Consider the following 27,257-nt stretch of genomic DNA (forward strand, 5'->3'; position numbering starts at 1 on the left):
AGCGGCGCTCGCGGAGTTCCCCGTTCACCCCCGCTCCAGCTGCCCCCCCCCCCCCCCCCCCGCCGATCCGCCCCGGAAGCGAGGCGAAAAAGTGTTTTCATTCTGATCTAAATCTCGTCCAACTAACTCTCGCCGGACACCTAGTTAAAATTTTGTTCGGTATTCGTTAGAGGAGGCTTAAACTTCCCCCGGCCGTCCGGTTGGCCTCTAATTGCGCGACCGTGGAATAAGTTTCCCTCGGTCTCCTTTCTACGGGGATCCCGGATTGTTTTCGCGCTTTGTCGATCGCGGGCGAAATTTCCGGGACAATTATCCGCGGAATTAACTCGATAGTTCTGACACTCTATCCAGGCGGAATAATTATTTTCATTTTTCTTCCAGTTTTCCCGGAGCTGGCGCGGCGCACGGCTCGCTGGACTCCGCCGGCTCCATTCGCCGGCGTATAAACAAACTTTCGCATTCCACGCGATTACGCCGCATACCATGGTCCGCATTCTTGCGCATTTCATTTCCATCGAACTCGAACGAACTTTGATTCGAAATGCTCGCGTCGCTTCCCGCGGGAGCATTCTGCGCGCGCGGGTATCGCGATTTCAACGTGACCGGTGAATTCCGTGAATCCGAAATACTCGCGGGTGAATGTAGGCCTCAGTGACATTTAAAGGAAGATATTTCGAGCGGCATTCGAAACGGCTCCTGCGCCGTTTAAACGAAATAATATTGGATTCGAGTGAAACGAGATTAGAAGGTATTGCCAGTGGAACGCTTCTGACTGCCCGTGATTCTTTTCGCATCGACAATATTCATCGTGAAACGGTGTATCCGATAAGTAACTTTCAACAGAGGCTAACAAAATCTCAACCTGGCGAATACACTTACGACAATCGAACTCCAACGGAGTTCCATAGCTAAATTTTCTTCCGCAATCCTTCAACTCCACTCACCGCAACGTTCGCGCACGGTCTCCCGCTCGAATTTTAACCCTTCAATCAAACTAGCCTTCGAATACACCCCGCGCACAATTCGGAATTCAAGCCCAGCCTGCAGTAGGAATTCCAATAGAGCCCTTAAGGGGTTGAACATCCAACTCCATACATTCGCGAGTAATCGCGCGTCCTACTTCCGAGTATCCATTAGTAAGCAGCGTTTCAGGCGAAGATCAAACGTCTAATGCGGCTGGTAAACCTCGCCGGCTCCTCAAATCCGTTCACCGGAAGTTGCATCCCCCCATTAACGGGAAATTAATAAACAATGCCCGTGTCCGTGGGCGGCATGAAAGTTCAATGAAACTCGCGCGGTAAGAACGCTCAAAGCCTGCGCCCGGAATCCTCGTCAGCCGGGCTCGGCCAAAGCCGGCTCGTCCCGGGCACAACAGGGATATCAATTTGGCCAATTAAACGCGCGCGTTTGTAGCGGGTAAACGCGTTATCTGCGCGATTATATCCGTTATACGCCCTCTCGGCTCCGCCGCCGTCGCCGCCGCCGCCGCCGTACCGGTGGCTGGCCTCTTATTCGGTCGCCGAGGCGCCGAGCCTCGGGAACACGCAGCCGCGACATCCGCCGCGGTATCTACGAGCTTAGAGGAACCGTGTTAGAGGTGAGCACAGTTGGCACTACAATCTCATATCCTGGCCGGGCGTCGTAGACTAGCTCGTTGCAAATGAAACCTCGGCCCGCGTCCGCAAATATCGCGGCGAAAGATCGGCCCGACAGCCTCCGCGCGGATCCCTGGCGCCCCTGGGAACGTCTGGATACGGTGGTCGCTTTGTTCTTGATACTCTTTGTTCGCCGTGATTGTTTAGCGAAATTCTTGGGCACAGGATTTAGGTGGTATTCAGGAATCCTAACGCAAACGCAGATTTTCTTGGGAGGATTGTAAATACGCGGAGAGTTTTATTCGATGTTTGTCCGCTGGTCACCATTGGATGATCATCGATGTAAAGCTTTGTTCTTGATACTCTTTGTTCGCCGTGATTGTTTAGCGAAATTCTTGGCCACAGGATTTAGGGGGTATTCAGGAATCCTAACGCAAATGCAGATTTTCTTGGGAGGTTTGTAAATACGCGGAGAGTTTTATTCGATGTTTGTCCGCTGGTCACCGTTGGATGATCATCGATGTAAAGTTTTGTTCGCCATGATTGTTTAGCGAAATTCTTGGCCACAGGATTTAGGGGGTATTCAGGAATCCTAACGCAAATGCAGATTTTCTTGGGAGGACTGTAAATACGCGGAGAGTTTTATTCGATGTTTGTCCGCCGGTCACCGTTGGACGATCATCGACGTAAAGCGTGGATTAAGCGTTGGAGAGGACTGTTAAGGGATATTAAATTTTCTCTGTTGCGCCGGATTAGGGCTACGCTATAATTGCGAGCGAATTGAAGCACGATTCAGAGGCTAAAGTGAATCGTTGCGGTCGGATATGAAGCGGAGCGAAGTTAATTAAGGCTGACGTGATTGAAGCGAATGGAAAGAATAACTATTCTGATGAAGACACAATAGCCATTCTTCCGAGCGGTTCGGTAATACAGAGGTGAAACAAAAATTCGTTTCATTGTGGAAGATTTAATTGGGGTGAATATTGAGAAGGAACTTGAATGAACCGCATGGCGAATATCGTTCAGCATTGGGAATGAAAAATTTGGTAGATATTCGAGTTTGAATGGTGCAATTGATGAAATGGGAGTCGCGTTCGAATAGCTTTCCTTTGTACAGAGATAGAAAACAACGAAAGGATTTTTAATCCGACGAGAAGATTTCTATGTTAATACGTTCCCGCTGATTTACATACGCTACAAATGCATGAAATCCGAAGTGTATTCATTGAAATTCCTTTTTCGTCTACCCCCACCCCCCTCGAACGTTCAGTTTCATTACAGATTCATGAAATATTCAATCATAGTAATGAAACATAGAATTTACACGACTCGAAACTCTTCCATTACATCAACAGATATCGTTCGAGCAGTGATTATTCAAATGACCAACTGCATTAATGCAGAAGCAATTTGTCCAGGAGAAATACCGGACAGGAAATTCGATAGAAAAGTATTCTACGACTTTCGACGATAATTTTCAATAAACCGACGGAATCTTCTCGAACAATCCTGCATAGTGTGTTAATACATGGATTCGTTTAATGCATACTGTACACGGTTCGGCGCACACGTCCGCTCTTCCGCTCGGCGCGTAGAACGGCCCCGCATAAACGGGGAAAAAATTAATTCGCTAATGTAGTTCGCCGCGTTAAAAGTTCAAAATGAAATACTATCAATCTTAGTTAAAATTTCCGTACCGGCGCGTATTACACATTCGCATCCGCGATAAATGCATAAAATCTGTACTCTATTTGCAACCTTCATAAATCACTTTACGATCCCACGTATCGTATGGTATAACTTTCCTCTCCCTTTCTTTCCAAGTAACATAACAATGCACTCCGCTCGTTTATTCCGATAACCCACTTCGTTCCCGATGATCGGAACGCGGCGTTATCTTCCGGAATAAATTCCACGTTCGAACAATGGGAATTCTTTTCTTAAAGTTCCCGGGAATCGGTTACGCGGTACGATTAGGCGCGCCGTTATGGAGGTAACATCGCGTTCCGGTGATTGCGACATTGTTCCCCGCGGTGGACGGAACCAGCAATTTTCCCCGGATTCTTGAAGGTCCGACTCCGCATCCATCAACGTCCAGGTCGATCGTCTGCGCGGCACGCGGCCTCGGACGAGACTCGGACCGAACGTTCGCGTGACGTTCCGCAATTCTTCGCCGCGACCGACGAACGATTGCACAATTACAGTCGCGGGAACGTTACCCGTGCGCCTGTGTTGTCTGACGCGATAATTAAAAACGGACTGTCGCTTTGGGAACGATCGTGTCGAAGCCGTCGTTTTACGATGCGAAGAAGACGTGAAAATGGCAGTTAACGGAATAATTGGACGGAAAAGAGAATGCGTGTTCCTATATTCAGTCGGTCGAGGAGAATATATGTTTGTAGAAATGTTGTGGAAAGTTGTAGCAGATCAATGCATGATTCGACATAGTCCTCTTTCGTCTAGAAAGATCTTGAACAAAGAAATTTCGTTCCGCGTACTTGAGTTCTTTCTTTTACGTAGAATAAATTATAGGACACCCTGTAGATTTCGAACACCGACGGAATAAAATCTCATGAAAGGCAGGCGCCGCGTAAAAAAGCTGAAATTGATACATTTGGACGGGAGTCATTGTAGTCGAACGTGAAATATCCTCGACGCCGATAGAATCCAATAATATGCAATTTCAAGTTCGAGAGCAACTCCATCGCTGCGGATCGATAACGGCGGAGCCGTCCAGGATCGGCCGTGGTTGCCGTTTTCGATTCACCGGTGAAAACCGACGGCGTACCTTCGTCCACGAAGGTGTTCCGAGCAGATGAGAGACCGACAACTTCGATAATCAATTTTTATCCCCCGGTCCGTTTTGTAACTTCGTTACGCGGCCGCGTCACGGAAACTTCGACTCGAACACGCCTCGAGACTCAGTTAAAGTACAGTCTGTTCGGCGAGAGGACGCTCGGAACAATTTTTACTCGGATGTTGCTATCCTAATAAATTTTGGAAGAGCCAGGTAAGCCATTTTATCGATTCAAAGTGAAATTCCGTTAATACAACGATGACTGCTACTCTTCTTAATTGGTTGAGATCGAGGAAAGTAGTGGCAATCGTCTGATTATTTAATATTCGTAATTGTAATTCCAGTTCTAGTTGCAAGTTCTATTTAGAATTCTAATTCCAAGTACCGCTTCTACCTACACTTCCAGTTACAAACTCTAGTTCTATTTAGAGAGCCAGTTCCACTTAAATCGTAAGAAAGGTCCAACTCCGCTGAAAAGGTTCGCGAGAGCAGCATCCGCTTAAAGATTCGTACACGTGAATTCCTCGCGTTGTTGGACCGACTGTACCTCGGTCCCGGAACGATGCCCTTTAACTTAGAAGAACATTCCTCTTCCCATTGGACCAGTTATTTTATTTCGAGGAAGTCTCCGGACACAGACGTTCCTTCAGAGGAAAAAATTTGCCGAGAAGTTGGTGCAACGCTCGCCAGATTGATAGCAGCACACGATGCAGCTGATACAACTCGTCCGATGCAGGTGGAAAAAGATCGCAACCGGCGCACGACTCGAATATCGATATTCCGGGTGCGCGACTTCTTCGCCGAGCATATGCCCGAACGACCACGATAACGACGATGTCCGCGTCTTGGCCACGTGCCGGAATTTTCCAGCGAAATTCGCCGAGGGAACGAAAGGCGCTCTACGTCGTTGGAAATGAATACGAAACGACGGGATTTTTAATGGAAAAATGAAGACTGGCAATAAATTTGATTGCGTTGCTATCCGCAGGATAGATCAGGGCTACGTCGAATATAAATGCTCAACTTCGAATCGATGATACGCGCTGAGAAAGAGTGGACGAATATGTTGTAAATGTAGAATGCAATTTGGCGTATAAAGTTTCATTTGCGCGGAAATTCCTACGGGAAGTGGAATAATATTTATCATTCCATGATACTCGGAATTGTGAATAAATCTAGAAATGGATAATGCGTTGCGGATATTATATTTCATTAATATTACCTCTTTCCTTCGTTATGCGTTTCCATATATTTACGACGGAAGTCGCGCGTGCAATGACGCGATAAAAATGTAGGGAAAGATCTAGATAAAAATTACCCGGATAATCGGTTCCACGGATGCCCGACTAATGGCTGACCTCTTCCACTAGCAGCAAACATCGATAACGGAATAACGCGATCCGTTTCCAATCGATCGAAGTGTCTCATAACTATCAATTCCGGTGAAATTAGCAAGTAAAAACAGCCGACAATGGCCAGGCACACGTGGCAAACGGTGCTCAAGCACGCGATATCGGTTTAATCGAAAATCCGAGTGCAAAACAATTGTACTCTCCCTTTGTTCGACATATTTTTTCCTGTAAAATCAACCGCCCTTTATTCCCACCGTCAGTTCGATGATACCCCGCACAAAAGTTCAATCGTCCATTTACATTTTTTCCAATATATCCTGTCAAACAAGCAATTCCGCTGGTTTTCTTGCATCAATGACCGACATATAGAAAAAACCGTGCCATACAAAGTCAGAAGCAGAGAGCGGATCCGGAATTCTATAAAATAACATAAAATCCTATTGGAACTGTACACCGTTCTAAACCTGTACACGCTTCATCCCCAACAGCGTCGGAATTAATTCATCAACGGATGTATTCAAAGAATGACGATCTATAATGACGCGTTAATTAATCGACCAGCAATTCTCCGGCTCACAGGTGACTCCGCCGCTGAACACCGACGTCGCACAATCGACGTAGGTTCCGGCGCAGCAATTTATATGCCGCGCCCCTAAAGGGACCGCACCGCAAAGGGTCGCAGCGTGTCTTTTGATCGAGCGGAGCCGATCGAGCCGTTGAACCGGTCAGCCGAACGGTATCGAGCCGCGTGCTAGAACGCAACACGGGGGAATATTGCTTCCGGACGGAAGCTGGAAAACCGGACCGAGATAAGAACGCGTTAATGAATTCTGTGCCGGCAATACGCGCGAGCATCGCGCATATTTTAATATTAATTCAAGCCCGCCGGCTCCCCGAGTTCGCGCGCGAGCCCGTGTCGCCCGTTACGAGAGCGCGGCGGCGTAATCATCCGAGCAAAGGGCGGAACACGCCAGCCAGGACCGCACAAAGGGCTACACGATGTCCTTTTCACGGGGAACGGCGATCAAAGCTCGCGGAACGACACCTTCCACCGAGAATAAATTAATTCCGGAAGCATTCTTTTGTCTCTTTAACTGTTCGCCTGTGATCCCAAGACCGAGGAACAATCAGCCAGCCGATTCTGTGTCTTGCCACGGTCCCCCGAGCGTGAATTTTTATCAAAGCGCATACGGTAACGCGAGGGAGCAGGAATTTCTGTCGGGAATAAATCGATTCCAAGTTTTCGCTTGCGAGCTCACGCGCGAAACGACCGGAGAAGCCGCATTGTTGTCTACAATGTCGAACCAATTCTTCAAACAATTCATCCACCATAGCTCAATGTGTAAACTAATCATTTCCAAAGTCTATTACGCCAGCACTTAAGGTTTCAATCAAGCCCGACTACTCCCATATTCCATCGACGAAAATTCCTCTCGTCAATCGACTCTGTAACCTCGCGAGCGACTCGTCATCCGCCTCGTCGTGAAACTCCCAACAACGCAAACTACCAGCGTACATATTTTACTATTAATTGAACCCTGTATCCTGCGGGTGTCGGCCACCTTGTAAACCCGTGTCGCCGATAGAGAGCCAGTGGCGTAATCTTTCAAGCAACGGCCGGGGACCGCACAAAGGGCCGCAACACGATGTCCTTTTCCCGAGGAACGCTGATCAAAGCAGGGCCGACGGAGAACACCGGCAGCGACCGGGAACGCGACCGAGAGAGACCCAAAGGGGGGAGCTGAACGAGCGGGGGTGGCGGTGGCACGGAGAACGATATCGGGGCACGAGGCACGAAGCGTAATACGGAAATTTCGCTTCCGGCCAGAGGCGTGCGTGGAGCGAGAGCGCACCGCCGCGACACACCGCACAAAAAGAAGCGCACCGCCGCACGGCAAAAGGGCCATCGGGATTGGTTGTGCTGGAATTGTCATCAAGGGATTCACCCCGCGGCGCTAAAATATTTCCACCGGCTGATTTCTAGCCCCCACCTCGGCCTCGTACCCATTCCGGCCGCGCTCCATCCCTTTTCTCCTGGGCTTCCCTTTATATCCCCGTCTAGTTTATTGCTGTGCCAGTCCTACACACCCTCTCCGCACTCTATCCACGGCACCGCCGCGTTATCAACCACTCGTGAACCACTGACGCTGCGATTTCTGAGCTTCCGATACCCCTTCTCGGGCGAACGATACGCGTGCTCGCCGGTACGCGCGTGTTACGACGCACGCCTTCGGTTTGATCGATCCTTCGGGTTGTTATAGGGGTTAGATTCTATTCGCATTATTATTTTAGTATCTAGAATTTTTAGCGTAGGTTAAAGTATTTCAATGATTACTCAATTGATTACTCAAGATCCACTATTTCATTATCTATGATATAGTAACGCTATATTATTCAAATTCGAAGCTGCATTATTCGAATGTTCCAAGCTGAAGGTACTTTTCTCAGTTTGGAGAGTGATTGGGAGCTTTGATGGAGAGCGGTTGGTCGATGGAAGGTTTTTACTGGATCATTATCGAATGATCTACGTTACGGAATAGTTGTATGCTTCAGAAGCTATTAGTTGTAATCGAGAGACTCCAATTTCCGAGGAAGAGGGAGAGGTACGAATGTGATAAAAATTCCAACCCGGGAATTAATAATACGCCGGGTAGGCAGGGAACACGGGGAACAGATTGAAAATCAAAAATTCAAAACGCGAGATTGAAATAATAATAGAGAGTCTTCCGGAGTAGCTCCCGCTCTGGTGGAATCGACCTCATCCAATCATCACGTTCCATCACGGCGAAACTAGCGCCTCGAGCCGCTCTAAAATTCCTTCTCAGTTTCACTTGGGTTCCTTGCCCCCGTAACGGTATCCAGCATCGGAACAACGAAGACATATTATGAATATAAATCAGCCGGTTCCGCTTCCGGCGGAGTTGCGCGGTAATTATACGATTGCCTCGCGTCCCCGGTCGGATTCGCTGATAATTTCCGCCGCCTCGAATCAAACTTCTCAATGAAAGTTCTCGCGCGTCTGCCGTCCATTGTGCCGGCGCCCCAACTTTCGCACGCGCGACGAGAGTTAATTAATTATCGCGCTCATAACGCGGCCCGAGCCTGTTTCATCGCGATCAGCGGCGTGTATTACTCACGAATCGATTGTGTTCGCCGAAACGAATGCGATTCAGCTAACTGCGAGAGTGGGTTCGATACGCGTCGTGTTCGACCGCGAGACACCAATGAGGTTTACACAATCGTTTGCGAATGATTGTTTTCACAACCGAACGATATATCGGTAGGAATAATTAAATAATCTACTCTGGTTTCACCGTGAGATTATTTTTATGTATGAGATCAGTTCGTAAGATGGATTAAGAGGATTACCGACAGGATTATCGGCAGAGCATTCCGATTTCGATGTTAACGAACGAAAGAATCGTTCCACGATGGAACATTGAAAATTGTCCTCTCCCCTCGGTCGTACCGATGTTCGGTTCAATCAAATTCGACCCCGTTCACGATTACACCCCATCCGCTTCGAACCACGATCCCACGTGACTCGAATCGAACGGCAACGAGGGCCGCAACGCACCGGCGAGCCGCGCGGCGCGTAGCACGAGGCGCGTAATTACAGTTCGTTCAACTAGTTTCACCGGCAATTCCACCGGCAATCGGTCGTGTCGTAGCTCGCGAAGAGGGCGGTTCCGCTCGACGCACGGCCGCTAGTCACCCGCAACACGCGTGAAATTCGTTCCCGATTGCGAGACGCGGCCGGTCCGCTCGAACACGCGTTCAAACTTTTTCCTCCCACCCTTTGTTCTCCGCCTCCGTGAATTTTAAGCGTTCCCGTGGAACGGGACCGGCCAGGAGTATTTCCACGAGAGACTTCCGTATTTAATTCCGTTGGAAAAGTTTCGAATGCCCTCTTCCGGAGCAGGGCACGGCGACGGTAGCGTTCGATGGGGCGGAACGAAATTTCGAAGAATATCCGTATCGGCGTGGCTAATTAACGCGACACGGTGAGAGAGAGGGAGAGGGAGAGGGAGAGGCGGGATCCTGGAATCGGTTCCCGGCCTACTCAGCAGGCCGAACGAACGAGAGGGGTTCGTTTTAAATTCATTCCGACGAGTGGCACTCGACGCTAAAGCCCGCGAAATACGATGTATTTAATGTTACGGCTGAAAGTTGAGCGTTGTCGCGGCGACAGCTGCGTTGCTTCGGGACGAGTAACGAGGGAACAGATTGCCGGCTTAATTAACACTCTAGTCCGCCCCACTCTCTTCGAGCCGCCCCCGCCTCGCCGGGCCAGCCGCCCTTCTCCCCGCGGAAACTCCGAAATTGCGAATTATGCAAGAAGTACGGAAAAGTGGCCGGGTCCTTTTTCTCCCGCGGAGTTTCTTATTACGTCGTTCCGTTGCTTTATCAAGAATTTAAACCCCCATTCCGGCCAACACTCGCCGTTGCAGCCGCCGTGATACACCGACCACTTTGCGCGCCCCGGAAAGAATAAATAAGAGCGTTGATGAAACGTTCTTGTAAGTGGAGAAGCGCTCCTCGAGATTATTCTCGTTGCGTTCGAGGTACAAGCCCCGAACAACGAGTTCTGCGGGCCGAATGGTCCGCCGGATGTTGCTTTGACGGGGCGCGTTTAATGGCTGATGCTTCTCGGCTGGATGGAACGCTGAGTTTTCTGGGATGTTAGGTATGTCGCGACGCACACCGGGATTAATGGAAGATAATACGTACGATAAAATCTCAATAACGGTCTCGTGACTTCGATACTGGTAGATCCTTCAGCGGTGATTCCGCGCTGTTGTACTTTACATCCAAGATCTTACTCTGCAAGTATTATTCTCGATAATACGAGCTGATAGCGCACTCGAGCTCCATCCCGCGAGCTACGGAATTACGCATTTACGGTGCACAAGCGTGCGTCGCTGGCAGTAAAACTCAGCACTTCAAAACTTTAATCAACCATCCATCTTGCTCACCAGATTAAAACCGGGAGCAACCTCTCGATACATTCCTCGAAAAAGCGTCCTCGTAAAGCCAAATTTTCGATTCGATAAAAATTCCTCTGGAGCGCCGGCGCGGAGCTCGCGAATCAAAATTCGCGTCTCCGACGAAATAAGCTGCAGGAAAAAGCCGGAGCTCCGCGGCAGGATTAAAAGAGAAGTAACAGAAAAATCCGGGACTAACGGATCCCGAGGAGACGGTTTCAAGCATCCGGGCCGTTTTCAGCGGAAAAACGGCTGAATCCTCGCATCGAGCCACTCGAAAACGGCCGGTCCACGTGGCGGAGGTCCGCGCGCGCGGTTGGCTGCCGTGTCGTCCCTGCTTCCTCTCTTCCCCGTCGTCCACCCCTCGCCAGCCGCGGTCCACCCCCTCGCATCAGCCGGTTCCTGCCTCTATTTTGCAATACGTGCACGGTGCTCTGCACGTCAGCAGCGGCGGCCCCCGCCGGATGCAAGAACCCTTCCCTCCTGTCTCTCTCTCTGTCTCTCTACGGCTCTTCCACCCCCTCCGCGCCCCTTTCACTCCATACGGTCGACCTCGATGCAGCTGCAGTGACGGGCGGCGACGCCGCCGCCACTGCAGCTGCTGCCAGATCCTACGTGGATCGGCTCGATGCTGGCCTGGCTGGCACCGATGCTGTTACCGGGTTCGTTTGGAACTCTCGTCAGGCGAAAACGAAATTGTCCACCGCCGCCGTAACGCTCGTCTCCGACGTTTTATCGGCCGCCCACGGACGGCCGGACGCCAGCCCGACCGGCGCGCACCTGTATTTTCACGGGGAATATCGGCCGATCGTTCCCCGGCCGAATCAGCCGGCCCACCTTCTCCTCCTACGGCCTTATGTCACTTTGATCGACGTGTTTATAAACAAAACCGATCGGTCGGAGTACGTGTAGCGCTCCCGCGGAGCGGCTCTCGAGTTCGCTCGAGAAGCGGCTGGTTTTAGGGACCGGGCGTCGAGCGTTCGTCGTGGACTGTTGAGCTTTATGGGTTCTGCTTTTGTCGTAAGTTGTTTATGGGAGATGACGAGTGAGGTTGATGTTCCGGGGAAATGATCGGAAAATTTGCAGGGCTTTCGCCGAACGTTTTACGACTCACGCAGGGAAGTGGACGTTTGGGATACGTTTAGAGCCTGTTTTCAGTGGACTATAAAACTTTATGTTCTGGTTCTGTCGTTGGTTACGCGGGTTTCATTGGCAGGATAAATTAATAAATATCGAATCGTAATTGCAACCGCGAAACGATGGTAGTTCCAAGTACAAGACGAGCGTCAAACGTCTCTTCGGAGAATCGAATGGGAGCAGGGAGCCACGTTTTAGCGTAACTAGACAAAACTCGTTAGCAATATCGTATGATTGAATGAACTTGCTCAAACGAAAGCGCTCATTAATAGGGTCTCTATGAATTGCCCCGCTCGTTCCTCGAATTCCCTCGCATAATGCCGGTCTCCGCGACGAGGGCCATTACGGCCCCCGCTACGGTAATAAGCAAAAATTATCCCCGAGATTACGCGGAACGAATACCGGCGCGATCTAATTACCGAGCCGCGAAACCTTAATGTCGAGTACATTAAGGGGAAGAGCCGTGGAGACGTATCCACCGCCGCGGAACGCTCTAAGGCGGGACGTGTAAAAAGAGATCCTAATTCCGGGATTCCAGGATCTAATCGAGTTCAAGGCCATTTACCCGAGGCGTTCCCCGCGCCCGGCTTGCTCCGGGATCTCGGTCAACGCCGCGGAGCCCCGGGTTCTCGAGGCAAGGCGGGGCGAGACGCGCCGCGAGGATAATGGAGTTCTCAAGTTCCCGTGAACGGGGGGACAAAACCGTAACGGGGGAAGTTCGGCGCAACGGTATCGTTTCAAAGGGACGGTATCGATAAGAACAGTTTATAACGAGTATCGAACGAGACCAGACTAATTAACTCGCCGCACGACGAAGGTGGGGACGCAGGTTAAGGATACCGCCAACCGTGAGGCGACGCGAGCCTCGTGGTTTTAATCATCGCTCCATTCGCAGGGGAGACTGCGTTCGCGTGGGACAGGCTTTTTCGTAACTGAGAAATCAAATTTGTGGTTGATACATCTTGTGGGAGAGGGTGAGTTGTGTTTGAAATTGTTTTTCAGCGTTTGGTAATATCGCTGAGAAAGATTTTATAGTGTCAAGTGTAGAGCTTCGATGAAAAGTAAACGGAGAATTTATAAATCATTCAAGTATGACTACTAAAGAATTATGAATATTGTACTCTGTTGAGAATAAACCAATGACAAAGCTTAAAAGCGTAGCATCCTACTCCTAATAAGCATCGCTAAAATACGATTTACGACTTCTGTAACGTCACTGGCGAAATAACTACCTGGTTGTCTCGAATTTCGTCAAGGAAGCATGAACCACGACGAATAACGCAAACAGGGGAATTATCATACACGATCGGCACTCAGCATCCAGACGCATTTTCGCGGAGCGCGAGACGGAAGCACGAACGCGGCCTTAATAATTCCCCGGCGCGGTATAGTAATTCTATTTGCCGCATTTGTCTTGGCCGCGTCGACGATGAATTCCGGGGAATTTCGCGAAACAACCGTCGGAACAAAAGGAGCGTGCGCCGGGTGGTTTCATCAGGCCACGGTGCAGCACGCTTTCGTTTCGCGCGTATTCGCCGCGACTGCGGGGCCCCGCCAAGAATATTTCATAACTAGCGTCGGTGAATTGCGGTAATGGGCTCGTACAATCCCGGTATTTTACTATTTATCCGAGGAGCACACCTCCTCCCGCCACGTCGTCAGTAATATCATCGAATTACACGAGTTCGCGCGGCGGGAAACCGTACAATCAATTTTAATCTCGGCCCCCGGGCTCCTTCAATGAGCGCTCGCGATCCTCCTCCTTTTTTTCTCCTTCCCGGCCGCCGCTCCCTTCGCTTTTTCGTTCTTTTGTCCGGCACGGATTCCGGATATGCCCGCGTTAAGAGCCCGCGGCGCAAGTTTCCGGTGTAAGTTGGGAAATTGTTTCGCTCCCTCCCGCGAGTAATAAAATTCGCCTTGTTTCTGGCGATTATCGAACAATTTTTATGAACAGAATGTTTAATTTCTTACAACTTACACTAGCAATTTCAGTTTTACAAAGTGAAATTCAGTACTGATATACTTGTAATCTAGATGCACCGTACATTCTTAAGTTAAAGTTTACTTAAAACACACCTCATTTGAAGATCACTCTTGCCGCAGAAATCTCTCCGAACATATAACCAAAAAATACCATGTTTATTTGAATACGCAACATTCCGAAGCATACACGAAATCCCAGCCGCGCCCGGGCGAAGCAAGAATTCCAAAATTAGCGATTCCGCCGGCAAGAAGCCCTCCGCAGCGCAGAAAATTCCGCAGACCGGTGGGAGCGTGTCCCATTCACTGAATAAAATCAAAACTTCATGGTACATCGGCGGGAGGGGTCGGTTAAGACGAGGACGGAACGGGGGCGGGAGAAGCGTACAGAATTCACGGGTATGAAACGCGATTTCGCCGGGATTGGCCGTGTTACAAAACGATATTCAATTCCGTGCGCGCGTTTAGCTCGCGCCTACGAAAATCGGCGGAGAGCAGGATCGGGGAGGGAGGGTCGAAGGATCCGCGATTGTCTCGAGGAATATCGAACAGTTTGCCCCATCAGGCCGGCTTCCCTTGTAACAGCTGCTGTATTCTGGATCAGCGAATAAAAAGGCGTCGGCTTCGGGCGCGCGGCGGGCCAACGGCGGTGCGGGTCGGACGAAAGCGCGGGGAAAGGAGGGGAAAGCCGGTCGGTAGACGTGGAAAACAGAGGAACGGGACGTCGCAGGGGCAGGGAAGAAGCAGGGTGGAAAGAATGGAAGGGAAGAAGAAAAGCTGGAAGCGAGGAGAACCGTCGAGAGGCCTCCGCGTTGGGAAAACATCGACGCTGCATTTACGTGGAGAATATTCCTGGGTAACCGTGCATCTCTAGGAAGCGTATGCAGTCAGACGCAGGGTCGGAGGGTCCAAGGGACGAGAAGGGCGAGACAGCGGCGGGGGTGGGAGGACACGATACCGGTCTACGGCAGCTTGCTGGCAGCTATATCAGGTTACGCTCTAGCGCCCATCCGCCCGTCCCACCCTCCACACCAGCTCGACGACCCCTTCCAGCGTCACTCTTTCGCCACCCGTTCCTCTCGTCTCTCTCTCTCTCTCGTTTTCTATTTACGCGGCTTCTCTCTTTCCCTTCCTATCTCTTTCTGCCGCGCGCCCCTCGCTGCCTCGCGTCTCCTCGCGCTCTCAACCTTTTATGTCACCGAGGCTCGACATTATCGCGGAACACTACATGCTAGTAACACCCCCTCATCTCTGCTGCCTCCTCTCACGTCGACGACGGATCGTTCAGCGGCCCGTTGCAGATGATACACGAGCCGATGCGCGGATTTCGCGTATCGGTGATATAATGGATGGAGGGATGGATGAGTACTTGGGTTTCGGTAGCGGAACGCAGCGAGGGGAATCATGCCTGTTTGCTCTCGAGTGTTTCATTGGTGGAATCAGACGATCGCGGTGCCTGGGTGCGTGCGATCACCTTTTTTTATATTATTCCGTGTGCTCTTGATCCGGACGGTTGTCGGGCGTACCGTCGAATAGCTTGTTTTTATATTAATTGCCTTCCATTTTCCGTCGAACAAAAATTCCCGATAGTTTTTGTTGGAGCTTGTTTGCGCTATAGGAGTTCCATTATTATTGCCAGGAAAATAGAACAAACGCGGCGAGTTCGCGCGACAAAACAGATACAGAAAACAAACATTACCCTGCAAACTTTCCTGTAAGTAGATACAGCCGGCATTGATCAGGCACGGAAAACAAGTGCTCCGAGTATTGGCTTTAGTTCGCAGCAGAAACGAAGAGGAAACGATTCCCTACACAAGCCTGAATTGACATTGTAGATTACCGTCCCTTTCCGCGGAATTTCATTTAACGGAACTGATTCGGAAAGTTCAATAGATAAGGAACGCCATTTGCATTCGTCTTGATCTTTTCAGCGAGATCCGCTTCCTAAAATCTTATTTCGAGGAGAGACTTCTCAAATCTGATTTTAATAAAATCGCATTCGTCTTCCTTAAAAAGTGTCAGAACCCCTTACCAGCCCAATATTAATATCCCTTACATCATTCCTCATCTTTCATCGTCCCGTTTATCCTTCCATTGCCATCCATTCCCAAGATCCTACGTAAATTAGAATGCATCTAGATCAAATGACTCCGAGTCTACAAACAACGGACCGCCTCTGATCGCGACAGGTCAAAGGTGAATCGACAGACCCCGCAATCGCCTGTTCGAGTCCTATGCCTGCCAACTCGAGTCCCGTGTAACGGACATCTGTCTCACCGAAGTTCACCGTCGACGAACAGCTACAAAAGACGGCGCCCCGTTATTCCCAGTTTCATAAAGATTTCCCCCGATCGGATTCTCCGTCGAAACTTCCAAGCCCCATAACTCCGACCATTCTCCCGCGATTTTTAACAGACCCTGTTTTTACTTGTAGATCGGATCTTGAATATAGAAAGAGAATCTTTTAGCACTGGCGGCGACCTCATTATGTCAAGAACCGTTCCCGGTCTACGGAAACGTTCTACGGTTTCTAAAATGAAAATTCACGGGGATAGAGAGCTCGGTACTCGGCCGTCCCCCTCTAACAACTTCGAGATTGCCCTCCCATGATTCCTTCGTGCGGAGTTATTGCCCGGCCGATTCCGATAAAGTGGTGAACTTTCTGATTGATAATCGTGAACCAAGAACACGTGGCAGCGAGTGTCGCGAATTCGAATTCGGGTTTCTATACTCCAAATGATACATAAGATAATTTTTGAAAATTTAAACGTAGTAATTGAAGTTGAATAAAAATTCTTTCCCGAATTCTAAGTACTCTTTCACAGTTCAAACGGTAAGACAATTTTGCTAATTGCCAAAGGCTACTAAATTCCTCCTCCTCAACTATCTCAGCCTTAACTCTTTACGGACGAAGATCCTCTGAAATGTACGACACTATCAGATGAAGTTAGATTATATATCGATTGCTTAATTAATAGGAAAAAAGGAAACCACGTGATCTCTTGCTGTTTGAGTAATTCATTTGTTCGCGACTTAGTCTTCGAAATATGAACATCTGATCTCGCCGGAATGTTAACATTCGTCCGCAAGGGGTTAACCCTTTGCACTCGGATGTTTCTTACTAGAAATATTTAACATTCTTTGACGAGGACGATGTTCTTTGAGACTAATTCGAAGAGAAATCACCAGTGCATTGAGGAACAAAGCTGTTTTGTTCGAATGTTTCACGCATCGAGGCATTGTACGAAGTTCAACATTAAATATCAGTTAATAACCGATTCAGTGATCCGAAGACACGCAACGAAAGATACAATGGTAATTTCCTCGAAGTAGAAAATTGACATTCGTCCCGGTTCGACGGAGTTCCCGTGACTAGGAACGATAGCCAGCTGCCGGAGTCCCCGTTCCGCCGGCGCAACCCTTTTCCCTTTCGCCTTCTCTGCGCCTTCTCTTTCAGCGGCTCGTTTCCGTCGCGGTAATCACGGAAACGGGATTTGAAATTCGAGTTCCCGCTAATGGCCGGTGACACCCGTCCACGGGTCGTGCGGTAATCGGATCGACGTGGCTCGTTCGAAAGCGTTTCTCCATTTGCATTCGTTTTTCTAGGGGTCGCTCGGCCGCGCGACGGCTCGTCCCAGCTATCGTTCGACCCGATCCCCCGTCCCAGGAAACGAAACAGGGTCGTGCGGATCCGGCGCCTCCTTCCTTTACCACAGATGAACGCGATTCTTCCCGCTACTCGAACTGGACGACCCAGTTCCAATTTCATTCTTCTCGAACTGCCCCCCATCCGTTATCATTTAACCGCGGTATTATTTGACCGTATTCTCGAGTAAGAGTCACCGTTTGATCAGCTTTTCATTCGCGATTGCAGATATTTTCTGATACCGATTCATTTCTCCTAATTCTACGCGAGTCATTTGATTAACTTGAGGTTATTTCACGAGAATTTGGTTATCCTAGTTCCGAGTTTGATTATAACTAGTCGAAGTCAAACAGAGATACCGACGAACTTTTCAGTTCGCGTGGAAGATACTTTCAGATAGGAATCGATACTTCGTTGTTTCTATGGAAAAATTCAAGTACATCTGTCGGAAGGTTCACCTGACATTAATCGTATACAATTCAGAGGGATATTGGAATATCTCTCTTTAGGATTTTACTTTGCCCTTATTATCGAAATACAATCCCAACGCAGCTGCATAGAACATCCCCCAGACGTCGGACAATGCGCACATCCCCGTTCTTGAAATTTCGTCGTCGAAGCCGCGCTTCGCCGCAGCCGGGAGCCAGCAGAGTTCACCTCCGCGTTCGCGTTTCTTTCAGGCCATCCCGAACGGGGAAAAAATATAGCGAGAGCAGAGAACCCGGAGGCGTTTGCATAATAAACCCAAAGCTCAGCGAAATCCTAACAAAATGAGTACATTAGCGAAATTGGACTCGTTCGTTCGCTTCGCTCTTTGTATTTCCGTTGATTAACCCCAAAGCGTTGCGGTTGAACGGTGCCATGACGGCGGCGGGGGGATGTTTAAGGGCAAAGGTGGCGACCGGGAAAGGGTAAATTAATGCATTAATTAATTAGAAGTCGGCCGGGACGAATCCGACTCGACGGGTATCCTCGGGATCATACTCGTGACAGGACTGAGGGACATCCCGCACAGCTGTCCCGGGGTTGCCCCGAAATTCTGCTGGCCCGTGTGAATCTGTCCGCGAATCAGGTGATTTCTAGTTGATTCGCGTGCGAAGCCCGACAGCGTGGATGCCACCTGTCTCCCCTAACGAGCCGCGAGGGCACGTCCACGCGCGAGGTCCCGGGAACCCGCCCTTGTATAATTGATCATTAACCTCTTAACCGTGATGTGACTTTTCGCTGGTCAATTATCGGGGCTTGTTTCGTCGAGGATGCTTGTCGGTTTTTCTCGACTTCTGTCGCTCGAGTCCCGCCACTCGTGCGAATAATTAACTTTATTACGGTACCCGGTTTATCCCCGGCATTGAAATAACGTCGACGACGCGGGGATAATAATTTGATAGTAATGATAGGACGCTTTGGAATTGAAAAGTATTTTTAGAAACAAGAGAAAGAGAGAATACTATTGAACGAGTATGAGGGTTAAAAAATGTGAATGTGGTCTTTGGAAAAGATAACGCTTCGGAAGGATGATTAAATATTACCTTTTGATTGTTGAGAAATAATTGAGCGATTGCCTTTGTTCCACCGGGTTAATTTTTCCTCGCATTTTCCATCCCGTTTAATTAAAAGAAATTCATTGCTGCAGTGTGCTAATATTTCCCATCGACAAGCGGAGCTTTAACGTGATGATAAAATTTATGACAGGGAATTAAAAGAATAATTCTCCGGGGAGATGTTAAGATAAATAAAATTGATGAGGGCTCGCGATATCCGACGAGTATAAGGATATAAATAACGAGTTATAAATGTACGGTAATAAATGATCTTGAACAATATACAGCGGCAATAAATTCGGTTTTATCTTATTTATTTCATCTGCCGTTCCGGCTATCTTGTTTTTACGTCTATGACCTCATTCATGCATAGAACGCGTAGAATGTAGAAACGGTGTATAAAAATGTTATCGCCGCTTCAAGATACGATTGCGAGATTTATTCCATACCGGAATCACTGCCGTTTTCTTCGCCTCATAACCGTGACTCCTCTCTTAGAAAATATTATTTCACCTTCCGAAGATATTCCCGCGACTCAAAGCTCCCTTCACTTCTCACTTCCATTCTTCTATTTCGCCCTTCGTATTTTCGATTCCCCAAAATTCCCCATCGATCGCGAAACGAATAGAAAAATATAATACCAATTTCAAGGCACCCGTAAGCATGTACCCAATATTCACACATTCACCACAAGCAGCTTGAAAAATAACAAACAATACCAAGCTCCAGTTCCCATAAACTCTGTAACAAAAATACTCCTCGGTTCAGCCACGAATTTGCAACGATATTGAATCCCCATGAACCTATGTACTTAATACCAACAAGTGCCCAATGAAATAGTAAAAACGTCGTACAAACAGAATGCTGCCAGAAAAATCTAAATGCAACTGCCTCGAGAAATCTCTTAACACTTTGACTGTCACGTCACCCGAATACGAGTGACACCATTTTTAACGTAATCTTGAACATTCGTTTTCTTGGTGACGTATCGAACGAACTAAGTTTTATTGATTGGAATGTAGTGAAGTAATCGTTAAGAAGAATCTTGCCTCTAGTTTTTGCTTTATTAAGAGAACAGTTTCGATGTGGGAGTTTTGGTGGCTATTTACTTGGCAGTCGAAATGTTAAACAGTCTAAAAGTATGAAATTCGAATAAAAGTCTCCGCGGGTAATTAATAGAATTTTCTTCTAACCGTTTCACGCGATGTTTGACCGGGGCCCGATGGAATCCGTTCGAGAGAGAGAAGCTCGGTTCCATTATCTAAATATAAACTGTTTAAATGAAACGCGAAGGCATCCGCGGGGTCTTCAGAATGCAAACACACTCGAACGATGAATCCTCTCGCGTGAAAAGCTCCCCGCGGATAAAACCGTTCTCTCCCGCTTAAGGGGTTAATTCGAGCACCCTCCGGGGTGAATATCCTTCGTGACCAAGTGTCGTTCAACGACTGAGCACAAATGTACACTGCATTCGAACCGTAGCACCGTGGCGCAGCACAGCGCAGCGCCTTTCCCTTCGCGGCCCGATCATTACCGCGCCATCGATCGCGACTGACAATTTGTAAGCCTAACGAATTCGAAAATACCGAGCCGGAACGGTGATATTCGCGCGTTCGCTCTCCGCGATCCACCGATCCGGCTTCCGTTACGAATTATACGCCCGAGAAGATCCAATTAAAAAAATGTATATATGTATGTATACGTATACGCGCGCGCTCGCGCGCATTTATATAAATCCACGCCACTATCCGGCCGTGCCCGCGTGATCCATGGGAAACGACATTTTATTTCGAACGTTGCGTTTTCGCGTGGAATTACTGCCATTCGAGCCGACGTGGCCGACATTTTGGAAAATATTCGATACGGTACGCTCGTTTTGTAATCTATTTCGGTTCCCGTTTTAACGAAGTGTCCGCCTTTCATTTTTAATGGGGTAAATACTGCGATCGGACGGGAAAATGTGCTAGATATCTGTAATATTCGCTTATGAATGAACCGGGGGGAAATTGTGTTGTGCGATTGTTAAGAGTACGTGTATATTTTCAAAAGTATTCACCGTCCAACTATTTACTTTCAAAACTGTCCTTCCAATGAACAAAATATACGTTCTGAAAACATATAAAATATATGTTGTTCGCATTTAAAACATGTTTTCCCGCGAAGTCTCAACTATTATATAAAAACTTGTATCCCAATCTCGCGTAATCTTCCATAATCGAGAACGTTATTGCACAGATTGAATCTATGCGTTTGAAAACACGCCCCACTCCGAAATCTCCCGTGCTCGAAAAACATAGGAGCCAGTTATAGATTATAGATCGGTTAACTGTCGGTCGGTAGTTACGAACGATAGCGTACATCGTGGCCAGAGGCCGAGTGTCATGTATGCATGCGCGTGTGTCGGAACGGCGGCCGTGCGTTTGCCATCCGCGACGAGGAACGAACGGAATCATAAATGTCCGATCTATGGTCCAGGTGACACGGTTGCGGGAACGCAAGCGAGTCATGACATTGTGAGAAAGGTATCTATAGGGTTGCCCGGGGCGGCCAGCTGAAAAGGGAGGGCAGGGCGCGGAGAAATTTATGCCCTCCCCGTGATGGGATTTGACGGCGTAGACGTGGATTTTCAACGTCGAATCGCCACCATTGTTCCGTTGCTTTTAGCCTGGCGTTACGTAATTCCTCGAGCCTCTGTCTTCCATAGAAAAATAACGTCCCGCGCTTTTTGCTTGGGAGACCAAGCGGACACTTCGAGATCTTTGGTCAACGGAAACTGGGTCGGACGGGAATATTGTGAGTAAACGATCGATGCTTCGCTCGAATAATTGATCTCGCGGCTGTTGAACTAATTGTGATTTTTGTATTGACGTTAATGATGGAATTTTTGACTGAGTTGGGTGTTGCTTGAATTGGATAACGTGATGTTTAGAGTAGAAGTTCGTGGAGATCGTTTAGAATATTTCTATAAGTGTGAATCGAGGTGAAGCTTACATGGAAATTATTAAGGTTTTCATTTCTGTTTTAACGTATGAAAATAATTGATTTGAATACGAGTATCGTTATTCAGATTTTGTTTACGTTAATGAAATGTTCATTGAAATTTTCGTTGGCTTTAGAATATAGTACATATTAAAACGCGTTACAAGCCTGGCAAACGAAAGAAACAACGTAGCTACTGCAATTTGCATTGTGTTGACCGAGTTGTGTAAATCCGTAAGCCATTTATCGATCTCGTAATGGTTTTCTGGTGTTTTTATTCCGGCAAGTTGACAATGCCTGAAACGTACAATACGACAGACGAAATTTCTGTTTGTTTGCTTGGCAAAGGTAGCTAAACAATATTACTTTTACTTAATTACAGTTTGTGCGCGAACAATCACGCTCGTGGAAACATATTTTCAGTCGGACAATTCCTTTATGAAAGTCTCTGTAGCTTCTACTGAAAATATTTCAGTTTGGACGAACATTTATATGGCTATACTACTTGCCCTGTATTGTACCAACGTCTACCCATTACCCACTATTTCTACCTCCACTGAGCGCCGTTTATTACACGGTACATTCGCAACCTGTACATTTATATACATTTCCCTTTTACATTATTTTTTCATATTCACAATTTTGCTAACTGTTCTCTACAAAAATTTACTCATACAATAATCACTGAAACAATCACATCTATTCCATTAAAAAAAATACTATCCCCAGCATTGTTCTACTCTTCCCAGAACAATGACACCACCCTCAGAATATAAATACCATCATCAACATCATCCCCAATTCACTTACACGAGCTCGAAGCAAAAAGGATTCCCTAATCTCCCTTAAACCTCGAATCTCGAATGATCGGTGATTAAATCCTCCCCAATGAAGTTTGCCCCAGTATCGGTAAGTCCTCCGAGGTTCCTCGAGCCAGCAACGTCCCGGCGAGCTGACCGAATTCCCGTGTTCGCAGCGCTCTCCGCGTCGTCCGCTCGATGTCATTATCGTCCGACGTTAGATTTTCTGGTCCAGCACCGGTGTCCTGTATCCCGTTGCTCGCCTAACCGAATATGCATCCGTGTCCATCAGGCGTACACAGAGATATCGTTAACAAGCTGTATATAAACGGCGGCGCATAGAGCGATCCGCCTCGACCGGCCGACATCAAAGAGTCCTCTCCCTCGTGTCTGCCAGGCCACGGGTCCCGGCGGGATAGTTTTCCTGTCCTGAAATCAGCTCTCGCAGCGAGAGCCGAAACACGTGCCCCACGGGCACCGTAGGCGACGCGTATCCCTGCTCTCCCCCCTCTCTCTCTCTCTCTGCCGAACCACCTCGCCGTAGCTGCCGCGTTGAATGGCGAACACCCGAAGGTGGATGATCGGCAACGCGGTCGAAAGGTTTCCATCCGAAGCCCCGGAGCCAATGTTTCTGACCGCCAATCAGTCGGTTGGCCGATGATCACGGCTCGGCTTCGTGCCACGTCAGTGAAAATCGCTAGCAATCCTGCCAACGAATCAAAGGGTGGTTGGAGGGTCGGCTGAGTGGGCGGTTGGGCGAGTTAGAGGAAGGGATAGCAAGTTTCCAAGTTGTGTGGTTATTGCGACCGATCGATCCGACTCTCGACCGACCGGTAACTGTGTAGCTTATGGAGAGCGGTAAGCTGCAACACTCTTATCCGCGAATCCCGGCCTCGCCTCTTCTGGACCGGTTCGCCTCGCCTCTGTCTTTCCCTGTTTCTGTCCCTGTCCGGTGGTCCGTTCGCCCGTAGGGACAATAGAACATCGTTCCCGGGGGAATATCAGAGGATAGGAGGGTTCCTGGTGCTTCTCTAGGTTGGCCGGCGATGTGTAGCCCACCCGTCGATTGGCCGGCGGTGAGAGAGCACTTCCTGTTAGCCTCGACCCTCGTCCGCAACCAGCCGCAGGCCGCAAGCCTTGGCTCCTGCGAGCCGTAACCTCTAACCTCACGGCTGTTCGGCCTGACCTCCTGCCGACAGCGTAATTGTTTAGAAACCCCTTGATCTGTAATTTCAGCGCCCGGCCGCCTCTCCACGCGAAACATCGTTAACACTGTTTCAGCCTCTTCCTCGCTCTATGACCATCTCGCTGCGTCTCTTTCCGTTTCTCTCTCTCTCTCTCTCTTTCGTGCTACCACTCTTCGCACTCTCACGTCTCTGCTCTATCTTCCCTCGCTTTTTTCTCTTCTTGTTTAGCTCCTTTTTTCTTGCCCTCTTTTTTGCCTATTTTCTCTTCTTTCTCTCATTGCCCGTATTCCTCTCTCCCTTTCCTCCTCTCTATTGTTCTCTCTGTTCTCCCGTCTCCCTCAACCCCGCTTCTTCTTTCCCTCTCTCGTTTCCTCGTTCCCTCCAACCATCTTTCCCGTTTCACCCGCAGAACACACCACTTCGAAGCTGCCTCCCCCGACCCACCTTACTTTTCCCAACCGTCCTTTCTCTGCCTCTTTGTTCCGCGCGCGACCAGTCGATAGACCGCGCATGCACACCGTACCATCTGCGGTCGCGTCGCGGAACAACGACCGCCGGAAAGTTTGTTTGTACGCCGCGCGCCACGTGAAAAACCAATGAATCGCCGCGCGAAAGGTCCGGCTTAATTGTGCGCGCCTCGCCGAGCACCAGTTGCCCGGCGATTGCGACCGGGATGGGGCTGGCTCGGATTCGAACTGTTTTGCTTGGCTCGCACCGAGAATACCATGGTTTGCTCGAACTTACTCCCGGCTTGCTGTTCTTGTTTCTCCACGACGATGATTGTTTGATGTTCTTCGGGAAAATTCGCGTGGAACAACGATCTTAATCAATCTGGTACTTTGGTTCAAGAAATCTTTGCTCCGTTATCTTGGATTTTTTGCTTCGTTTAAACGCGGATAGATAAACGCGTCTATTATTTGCCGATGGAAAGACAAAGACAAGCCATTTTCGGGGGAAACGGCAGAAATAATGCCCTAACTCTATTGTATTAATTATACGCTAACTCCCTGGCAATTAACTACTTTATAACTACCTCCTACATGGTTGAGAATATAACTCACGAAAACGAACTTCTAAGCGAACGTATTCGCGGAAGCCGCTCTCGGAGGCTTACCTCGAACATCGAACTAAAAATCCTCTAACTTTGGGACTTTGGCTTTTTATCACTTATAGCGTCAACCTCTGCGATCCCTTGTCAAAGCTAACTTCACATCCAATTCTATTTATTGATTGATGTCAAAGACGAGAATCGCGAAGAGGCGACGAAATGGAAATCTCATAGGTAAGTTCTACTTACGATCTCCTCCAACTTAGAGCATCCTTTCCTGGCAGTGCAGGCCAGCGCAACGATCACGCCTCCCCCGAACATCAGCAAAAGGAACACCGCGAGCTTCCACCCGTGATCCCTCTGTGGGATCAGTTTCTTAGCTGTCGGCAGTCTGGCGACTTCCGTCGCGGACACGCCGAACCGTGACGCCTTCACGAGGATCGTCCTGAGCCTCCTGCTGGCCTTCTCGCAAGCCATCTTCGTAGGGTTGCTCTTCGACGCTGACCTCGACTTCACGTGCACGTGATCCATGTCGATCCTTCTTGAGGAGCCTAGCACTCGTTACGATCGAAGGAACACTTATCCATTCCAATAACCGGAGCAATGAGAACGAGAACTGATCCGGTCGCTCAATGAATCCAGTTCTTCAACGAGTTCCAGGCACTTCCGCTGCTTTTCGCACTGTCACAAATGCCGTTTCACCACTGTCCACCGCGTACAACGTCCCCTGGCTCCATCGGAATTGCTCATTAAGCACCGACGCCCGGCCCGAAATAAATTATTCTTCTCCCGTGGCCGGTGTAAACCGTTTTCTCCCGAGTTCCCGCGGCGAAACGTCTTCCGAAGGCAATTCCCCGGTTCAGCCTGGCGTCAGGAATAACCCGGTCCAATGGTGGCCGTCGAAAACCGTCCCCCAGGAATGCGCGGCGTACCAATTCCCAGCGGCGGAACGTCGTCGACGGTTTTACCGCCGCCACGGATGGACTCTTCAACGGGTTTTACGAGATTATACCGGCCGATCCCGCGGTATCGCGCGGCCCCGCGCCGTCTCCGCCTCGATCACGCTCCCTGAACCCGTCCCCCATAAGCCGGCCCACCGGGGTCGTTATATTTTTACGCGCGCGACGTGGCAGGACGCGAAAAACGGGCCGTTCGGCCGCGAGGAACGTGAATCGGCCGAGATAAAAGAGAATGAGCGCCGATTGCCGGGTCAGCTCCACTAAGTGTACACGTTTTCCATCTCAGTCCTCCTCGTTTTCGCGGCTCCCACACCAGCTTTCGTCGCACGCGCGTTTCACCGGTGTCCGGCGGAAGTAACGGCGACTCGATACTATCTAAACGTTACGGTCGTTAACTCCGAGACACCTGCTTGCCGGATTTTATTTTTGTTCGCGGTTCGCCTCGGTCTGTCGCGCATGGATCAAGGGGAACGGGAGTCGTCGGTCGGCGGAAGAGCTTTTTTATGTTCGATTTGAAGGGGACTCGGTTTCGTTTGAGAATTTTAGAGACTCTTCGTTGATCATAGCCGGTCGGATATTGGCTGGTTTTGTTCAGTTCGTTCGGCGCCGGGTTTCTTTTATTATATCCCGGACTCGATAATCGGGTTCTATTATGGTTTTTACAGCGGCGCGGTTATTTTGCTCTATCCTCCCGATGGTTCACGGTATGGTGCACTAATGGGCCGGCGATTCTCGCTCATCAGCGTGGCTCGTGTTGCTTCTTTCCGTCCGACCTGCAAATAAAAACAGGCCGTCAGAGGATCGTAGTGCTGCGGATCGTGAAAAGGGAACTTAATTGCCGTACTGTACGGATCAACGGAGGGGAGAGCGTAACGCGGGTAATAAGAGCCGGGGCATAAATCTGTTCCATGGACATCTGAGAACTGTCGTCGTGAAACGTTTAATTCTTACCCGGTGCCGGCTTTAACGGTACAACCGGTGCTGCAACAATTTCTGTAATGACAACTCGAGAACATTCTTTCGACGCAAATCAACGTTCCGCGAGAACTCGAGAACCATCGAGAAACTGTGCGTTGCGCAGTGATTTTCAGAGTCTAACTATCGCCGACTGTAGAGTCTAGAAATCGTAGGAATCTATTGTTAAGTCTACATCTTAGAAATCCGCTGTTTCCGAACGTTATACACCACACAAGGATTTTATTAGCATTGCGTCTACTTCCCTCGCGTCTCCATAGACCTGATAACTCCCAG

The 27,257-nt window shown here is 49.0% G+C and overlaps 1 protein-coding gene across 1 annotated transcript in view; it reads right to left on the bottom strand.

Annotated features, from left to right (window-relative positions):
* Positions 1-27,257, bottom strand: part of LOC143176905 (uncharacterized) — a 65,072-nt gene that overhangs the window by 15,894 nt on the left and 21,921 nt on the right. Inside the window, exon 2 of the mRNA XM_076374392.1 lies at positions 25,297-26,779. Within this exon, the coding sequence (XP_076230507.1) occupies positions 25,297-25,578 (282 nt within the window). The 5' untranslated portion in view covers positions 25,579-26,779. The remainder of the gene's footprint in view (positions 1-25,296; positions 26,780-27,257) is intronic.

This window comes from Nomia melanderi, chromosome 1, assembly GCF_051020985.1.
Source record: "Nomia melanderi isolate GNS246 chromosome 1, iyNomMela1, whole genome shotgun sequence".
In the NCBI taxonomy this organism is placed as follows: domain Eukaryota; kingdom Metazoa; phylum Arthropoda; class Insecta; order Hymenoptera; family Halictidae; genus Nomia; species Nomia melanderi.